General features: G+C 43.0%; 1 protein-coding gene across 1 annotated transcript; it reads right to left on the reverse strand.

Annotated features, from left to right (window-relative positions):
• Positions 1–903: 903 nt before the first annotated feature.
• On the reverse strand, positions 904–2,624 carry LOC147884370 (uncharacterized). The gene has a single exon (XM_087399145.1). The coding sequence runs from the start codon at positions 2,613–2,615 to the stop codon at positions 927–929; it is 1,689 nt and encodes a 562-aa protein (XP_087255271.1). The 5' UTR covers positions 2,616–2,624; the 3' UTR covers positions 904–926.
• Between the last annotated feature and the right edge of the window lie 6,066 nt (positions 2,625–8,690).

Consider the following 8,690-nt stretch of genomic DNA (forward strand, 5'->3'; position numbering starts at 1 on the left):
GTGACATCCTTTAATGAATCCCTTTTGCTCAGATCCTTCCTTCTCTCCTTGTTCACTACCAAATTTCATACATGTGAATAAAGGAGGACCTTACATCCCCCATAATTCCCCTCTACCCATTCCTTTCCTCTATGTAAATCCTCGATAAGATTTGTTGTACATCTACAAATGCTAGCTGAGAAAAGAACCCTATGTGTGAGTTGCACCCTTAGAGAAGACTTCATTGTACCAACTATAGAATTGAGATATCATTCACAATAATGATGGATAGATTCTTTTGCAAAATATCTCCAGTTGAAAGTTTAAATTTTCAATATAGGGAGAAACACATTGCCCCACATGAGGTGCCATGAAGAGAAATCCAGCCTAGTGCAACCCACTAATACTTCAACAAAAAGGCACACCACTGTACTATATTAAACAAGAAAAAAATTAGGGGCGAATTTTAGCCCAAGGGCTAATTTAGAGGCTTTCCCAAGTTGGTTGGGCTAATAATTAGAGCTTTAAATTTGATTAATTAGCCCAAAAATAAAGGTGGGCTAATTTTTAGAGTCTCAAACTTGATAAATTCGTCCTAAAAGTGTAGCAGGGCTAATATTTAAAAACTCTATATGGGAAAAGATTCGCCCATTGACCTACACTGTCATAATCTTGTTCCCTCCTTATTTTTTACCATGATATTAAACCATGTGGCAAAAAAAGATATGATTTGTCAAATATTTTTTCGATTGTATTATACCGGACACATGGCTTGATGATAGTGAATAGAGTTTTGGCCATGTAGATTTCATATCTAAGAATAAGTATTACCCATTACAATACAACCAATGAAATGTGTGGAACTTCTACCTAGCTACTGTAAGAGCTACTTGACACAAGATGGTGAATGATAAAGAGAGATAATATTCCAAGTCAAGTTTGTAAAATTAGCCATGTTTAGGACATATAGATGTCAATGTCATGTGGGCAAGCATTAGGCTAACAAAATATTGATGTGGCTTTCCGAACCATGGCCATGTGTTTGCATTGGGAGGTTGACCATAATGTCCACCATCGCTACAACAATGATCAAAGTGGAAGGGAAATGAGGAATCGAATGCATCAATGATAAGAAGCTCACTGAGGGGTTGAAAATGCTCGACCATGGCTGTGTTAAATACTTCCATTTTATGAGGGTTGGAATTCATGTAACGAGAGTTACCAGCAGGAGAAACAGTCGTGTGTAGAACAATATCTCTAGGTGGCATGTCCCCAAATGCACTTTGCCAGAAGTTCCTAGCATGATCAATAGCATGGACGAAGGCAGCCAATGAGGGGAAATGCTTACCATCATGGAGGCCACTATCAAAGATGAATGTATCTGGACGAGATGAGGAGCCATTGAAGTATGTGCGGAGATGATCACGATATGATGGTTCCAAGAGAGAGTCAAGGCCTAAGCCATTCTCATAGGTTTGATGGTGTCCATTGAAGACAGAGGAAATATGGACGGCTTGGTCGAGACGGCGAGGATTGATGAAAAACTGTTCGACCGAGCGATCTAGGAAAGAGATACTCATGTTAGCCCAGCTAGGCGGTGGGATGTCGAGCACAAAGACAAGGAGGTTGCGGATGAAGTCTTTCATGTTGGAGTCCCCCCAAAAGAAGAGCCATCTGCCAGCCAAGCAATCCCAAGCCTCCTGGCTCTCCCAGATGTGGAAGGCACAGTGGCTAGAGTACACCCATCCATTGCTTTCGAGGAGGGCGATGCGTCCATAGCACCATGGTTGGATGCATGCCTGGGAGGCAGGGATGCAAGTGTTGAAGCGCCCATCGGGGCCTGCCTCGCAGCTGCGGTTGTATGAACTGCGAGTCCACCGTCCCTTCCAATTCTTGTGATGCATGTCGCTACGCGTGCACTTCTTCAGCTCAGACGACACTACTCCTGCTGTGCTCCTGCCTTGAATTAGCTCAAGCTCCAAGCTCTTTCTGATCTTGAACCATGGCTGCACCGCCCACGCGTCCGCATCCAGTTCCAGACCATGATAGTTGTAGAACAGCAGATTGGCAGTGAAATTATACCTTCCCGGATAGCCTCCGTCCACTAGAATGGACGCAGTGTAGGAGCCGTTGCCGTGATCTGTGATAGGAGGTCGTGACTTCCATCGATCTCCTGTCAGCTCCAGTTCGTAGAAGTCACCTCCCGAGCAACGTGCCGTCCCGTTCTCTGTCGTTGATATCAGCTGGAAGGTAAACGTAGCGTCTGTGTTGATCACAATCGGACCTTGCTGAACTTGGTTTTGCTCGTCGAATGCAGGAAGGCCTACTACTTTGAAGCTTGTCGTCCTCACGTGATGGCAAGGACTTGTGCCATTCAAACTCAACTCTCGCAAAATGTGGTCCGTCACTCTCGCTGGTGACGGCCAAGCCTCCCGTCTTACCCGTTCGTGTGAAGGAAGGTAGAAGAAACTGAGCAAAAGCAGGAACAAACACACAGCCGCTAGCCTCATCCATGAACTCGCTGCCGTGTGATTTGCCAAATGCATTTTCTTCCTTCCAGGGCTATCCCCATTGACCGGGTCGCCTCTCGTCTGCATGCAGTCCAATGTCCGTCCTAAGCCCAATAACGTCGGCATGATTATTACACGGCAATACTACACAACTGGATATAGGACGGAAAATCACCGTAGGAGAAAAACAGCACTCATAGTCCTGGTCTTCGATGGAGGGATCCTATATGAACCTCTGGACCGCTCTCGCACCCTCCTCGCTTTTGCTTGTCAGATATGGCAACACCTGGATCCAACATTGTAAGAGAATCCAACATTGTTGGCGACTTGCGCAAAGCTTTTTCAAAGAGCGAATCCAACATTGGGTCTGTGATCATACAGGGCAGTCGATTTTCCAACAACTCCACTACTTTGCAAGAATGCATAATTTTAGTCTCCATGTACGAGGCATGCACACAATTATCGATGCACGCCGGACGGTCACATCTTGACGCTTCTTCGCCTTAAAAAGTTTTATAGTATTCCTTCAGCCCGCTTTCCATGATCCCTTGCTTTTCATCAGCATTCACTTTGCTTTGACAGTCGAGACCCTGCAGACTAAGGCTGCACTACACTCGAGAGCCCTTTAGCATCGAAACCTAATCAAGAAAGAAGAGGGCACGCTGTCCAAGAGTCGAGTATCTACATCACTTTTTGGCCCTGGAAGGGTCCTATGGCGTTGTGGTGTTATTCTTGTTATTGTTTGGGGATTCGTTCTTTTGGTCAATTTGACCAGGAGTTAGTGTGGGTTAAGTTAGGTTTAGGGCTAGTTAATTTTCTTAATACATGGGTTAGGGTTTTTTAGAGTTCAACTCTCTCTTTTTGGTGTGTAGGTGGCGGCTAAGTGGCTCTCCTCTCTCTCGTGGGCTCCTCTCTCCTGCTCTCTCTAGTGGCCTGACGGATTTCTCTCCTTCTCTCCTTCTACATGCTCTCTCCGGCCTGATGGAATCCGGATCTATGGGAGAGATGTGAGGACCGACTTTCTGGTTCCTGGAGGCTTCGTGGTCTTGGACAAGGGCGGTGTGCTTGGACGCCAGATGACGTTGGTTGTCTCTGGTGGCTTGACAGAATTCTATGGTGGCACCGCTTGACTCCCCTTTCTATTGCTTGACATGCATAACTCTCTTCTACTCGACGCTGGCTGTCTTTCATGGTGGTTCTCTCTGAAATACAACACAAAGCAACTATAGATGCGCTTCATAGGTGCACAAAATAGCGGGCGCGTCTATAGGTGCTGTTTGGATAGAGAAATTACGAGCACGTCTAATAGTGCATCTAATAGCGCGTCTATTAGTGCGTCTATTAGTGCATCTAATAGTGCATCTAATAGCGTATCTATTAGCACGTTTATTAGCATGTCTACCAATGTGTCTGCACTATTAATTAGACGCAGATTCAGACGTGGATTTAGATGTAAAACAGAGAATATAGAAAGTGAGATTTTGGGGCAGCCTGATAAATGTACATCAATGCTTTTTTACAAACCCATGCCACATATACAAAAATTAAGTGAGATGAGAAGAATGAGAGAATATGTAAAATAGTTTTGCCAATGTTAATGATGGGCTACGGTTCAATCTCATCCTCAATGAGATCAACCCTTGCCAAACTATCTACTTCAAAATCCAAACCAGTGTTGAGATCTACAAATACATTCAACCCACTACTACTTGTGCTACTCATGTGCTCATCAAAATCAGCATCACCAATGGTAGGCTCGTCCTCATGGATGATGGCCTCAATATCTGTATCTCCTATCTCATGATTATTCTCCTCTCTCGTATCATGGTCATCATCACCTCCATGGCCATGATCATCCTCCCTACGCTCCATATTAGTAAATTATACATCACTTTGGAACGTGGCGTAATAGGTATGACATGCCACCATCTATTATTATCCACCATTGGTTGATAGACAACCTAATTCAAACACAAATACAATCATGTTATTTTCCTTGCATCGAAGGTATCAAATATTTAAAAGTGAGTATTTTATATGTGTGTACAATACTTGTTCACATTGTTGCGGTAGTACTAGTGTGTCCTTCTTACTTTGCCAAAATTTTGTGGAGTCAATAGTTACAAAGCCACTTGCATGGCATTTGATTATTGCATTAGGGCCTCTTTCCACCACATCCTTAAACCACTTTACATCCAAAACATACATAAAGAAGCGTCGAAAATCAAGCTTAATAATATCTTGGATTATGCCATAATAATCATCCATGGCTCCATTAGCTCCCTCAAAGCCAGTAATGATGCCGCAATCTTGTGTGTTTCTCTTGTCATCAATCCATTGTGTTCGAAAATGCTTGCCCTTACACCATATAGCATTGAACATAGTACACTATACCAAGACAAAATCAAATAAATAAGCAATCTAAATTATTGAAAGCTCTAACTTATGCATAACATTCTATATACTAACCTTGCTCATACATCCCCTAGCATACTCCCATTCTTCCATTGTGATATGCATCCCCTCGTCTCTCTCTGCTCTCTCCATTTCGTCAAGTAGCCAATCCACATGAATATTCTTTGGAAGTGCTCTTAGATACTGAGGGTATGGCACACGAGATCCGTGGTGTGTATGAAAGAGAGCCCTTTCTTCTTGTCTTCTTGCCTTTGCATCCTCGTATCTTGTCACCCATCTTTTCATCACATCACTATTCTTTTCGTCTCTTTTCTCATCTCTTTCCTTCTCTATTTTTCTCTCTTTCCCTCCTCTCTTTTCTCCTCTCTTTCCTTCTCTCTTTTTCTCTCTTTTTCCTTCTCTCTTTTATTCTCTCTTTCCTTCTCTTTTTGTGGTAATTTTCCTCTCTTTTCCTCTCCTTTCTCCTCTCTTTCCTTCTCTCTTTTTCTCTCTTTTATCCTTACCTTTTCTCTCTTTTTCCTTCTCTCTTTTATCCTCTCTTTCCTTCTCTTTTCGTGGTAATTTTCCTCTCTTATCTCCTCTCTTTTTCTCTCTTTTTTCTCCTCTCTTTTCCTCTATTTTCCTCTCTTTTTTCCTCTCTTTTCTTCTCTTTTTCTCTCTTTTATCCCCACTTTTTCTCTCTTTTTTTTCTCTCTTTTTCTCTCCTTTCTCCTCTCTTTCCTTCTCTCTTTTTCTCTCTTTTATCCTCACCTTTTCTCTCTTTTTCCTTCTCTGCTTTATCCTCTCTTTCCTTCTCTTTTCGTGGTAATTTTCCTCTCTTATCTCCTCTCTTTTCCTCTATTTTCCTCTCTTTTCCCTCTCTTTCCTTCTCTCTTTTTCTCTCTTTTATTCCCACTTTTTCTCTCTTTTTCTCCTCTCTTTTCCTCTCCTTTCTTCTCTCTTTTATCCCCACTTTTTCTCTCTTTTTTTCTCCTCTCTTTTCCTCTATTTTCCTATCTTTTCTCCTCTCTTTCTTTCTCTCTTTTTCTCTTTTTTTTCTTCTTTTTTTCAGTTCATCAGTAATCTTCTTTTTTTCTTTTCTTCAGTTCATCATGTGGCTAGGAAGCTCTTCAGCCCCACCTAATCTTTGGGAGACCATCTTTCGGGAGTTATAAAACCTTTTGGGACACCCTCACAGTCTTGGGAAGTTATACGGCTACATGATGGGTACTCTAAACACCCCCAAGAAGTCAGCACTACCCCAACCCCACACCAGCTGAGATTACCCCAGTGGAGTGAGATAGCCTAGTTGGCTACAGAGCCGAGCCCCTTCCCCCATGTCGTCAAGAGGCCCTTCTGCCTCGCAGAGCCATTGACATACTCCCGTTCAGTCGAGACTCAGTTCTCTAGCTACGAGTGGTCAACGTAGTCCCGTGCTATCAAGAGTTGCTTCTCCAGCTACGAGTGGTGAGCGTACTAGCTTGACACGACACAGTAGTAGTCGTAGTAGCAGGGAGAGCAGTGGGGGATGCATGGCATAGTGCTTTCAGAGGGGTAATGGTGGGGACGGGGATGATTCAGATGATGTAGACGTGCCAGAGGGTGATGGTACAATCTACTATGACATCACTCAGACAGGAGGCATCTTGATGGATGCACGGGGGAAGGACATCATGGCCTTCATGCACTCTATAATTGCTAACAACTACAGAGATTGCTTTATTCACTACAAAGACCATCCAAAAAGGTTGGCTGATGAGACCATCACTGTTGTTCGCTCTAGGTATCCCAATCCCCCCAATGTTCAGCTCACAAATAAATGGGCCAAGTCAAAGATTGTTATGATACTTAGCAATAAAACATCTTCGCTTAAGAGGCAGGCACTAGCGGAGATTGCCAGGCTCGAGGGAGGTCAACCACCAAGGGGCCTACCCCACACCGCTCACAAGCATGAGTGGAAGAAAGCAATGAAGGCAGGGAAGGCGGACCCCAGTCTGCAGAATGTAGAGGCACAAAGGATCCAAATGGAGTAATATGGAAGCCCAATTCGTAAGTATCAATCCCAAATTATATTGTTTATGTAGTTTATTAGGAGGTTGTTTCTTTGTACTAACCCCTCTGCAAATTGTGTCATCTTACAGCTTGATGTCGTGGGCAGGTATCCTACTGCTGTCGAGATAGCCTACCACCAACTACAGAGATTGCTTTATTCACTACAAAGACCATCCAAAAAGGTTGGCTGATGAGACCATCACTGTTGTTCGCTCTAGGTATCCCAATCCCCCCAATGTTCAGCTCACAAATAAATGGGCCAAGTCAAAGATTGTTATGATACTTAGCAATAAAACATCTTCGCTTAAGAGGCAGGCACTAGCGGAGATTGCCAGGCTCGAGGGAGGTCAACCACCAAGGGGCCTACCCCACACCGCTCACAAGCATGAGTGGAAGAAAGCAATGAAGGCAGGGAAGGCGGACCCCAGTCTGCAGAATGTAGAGGCACAAAGGATCCAAATGGAGTAATATGGAAGCCCAATTCGTAAGTATCAATCCCAAATTATATTGTTTATGTAGTTTATTAGGAGGTTGTTTCTTTGTACTAACCCCTCTGCAAATTGTGTCATCTTACAGCTTGATGTCGTGGGCAGGTATCCTACTGCTGTCGAGATAGCCTACCACCACCACCATCGTAGAGGAGATACATGGAGGCACTTCTATGATGATGGGTTGATTACTGAGGAGCAGTATATCCGGGCTATTGGAGCGCCCCTTGGGTATTTGAAAACAATTAAATAATGTCAATATTGTAAGTAAAGATTTGATTTTTCATACATTGATACATGTTGTCCCTCGTTTATAGGGCCCTGCAGAAGAAGATGAGGAAGAAGGGGGCATAGAAGGGAGCGAGGACGTGAAGAACTTAGATTAGTCGTAGAAGTAGTGCTAGCTACTGTTTTTTATACTTAAAGCCACTGGCTTGGCTTCGTGCCTCTCTTGTATATACACTCCTCTTATTTTTTGTATTTGAAGCCACAGGATGTGGCTTGGCTTCATGCTATATGTACATACAAGCACTTTTTGAGCTACGAATTAATATACACTTTTTATTTTTTTGGCTTTCAATTTTCTTGTGCAACGTTCTATCAATTAATGCCTTGTGAACTAAACATTTTGGAGTTGTAATGTTTTATTTGGAATTGTAATCATCGGCTATAGACGTACTTGCAAGAGTGCTAATTAAAATACAGTTGGTTGTAAGAATTGAATTGCACAATGTGGAAATGGGATTCTTGTAACTACATGGCATACACAACATACACAACATTTTGTTCAAGCACACAAAATTTTGCTTTTATTAATAAATAATATTTTGTAGAGCGTCTATAAACATGTCTATGTACGCATCTCTTTGTTCAAGAGGGCATCTATTTACACATCTATAGATGCATCTATACACGCATCTCTCTATTCTAGTAGAGCATCTATTTGTGTGTCTTTAAGCGCGTTTGTCTATTATATAGACACGCCTTTAGACGCGGGTCTGTAGACGCACCAATAGATGCATCTGTAAGTTTTTTTTAAAGTTATGGAAACGCGTCTGTGTGTGCATCTATAGGTGCTTTGTCTTGTTGTGAAAGTTGTACTAGCCTGTGTGTTCGATATACCACCGTGTTGTCCGAGTGCAGGTGTTGTGGCATCACTGCATATGTGATGGCAGTGGGACAATCTCTACTCTGTTTTGATGGCAGCCACGGCGGTTCCTGATCTTTGGAGCTATCCTGCATATTCCTTATTCCATCGGATCTTGCA

This window comes from Dipteris shenzhenensis, chromosome 27 (assembly GCF_047967505.1).
Source record: "Dipteris shenzhenensis isolate YYH24624 ecotype China chromosome 27, Dip_SZ_1.0, whole genome shotgun sequence".
Taxonomy (NCBI): Eukaryota; Viridiplantae; Streptophyta; class Polypodiopsida; order Gleicheniales; family Dipteridaceae; genus Dipteris; species Dipteris shenzhenensis.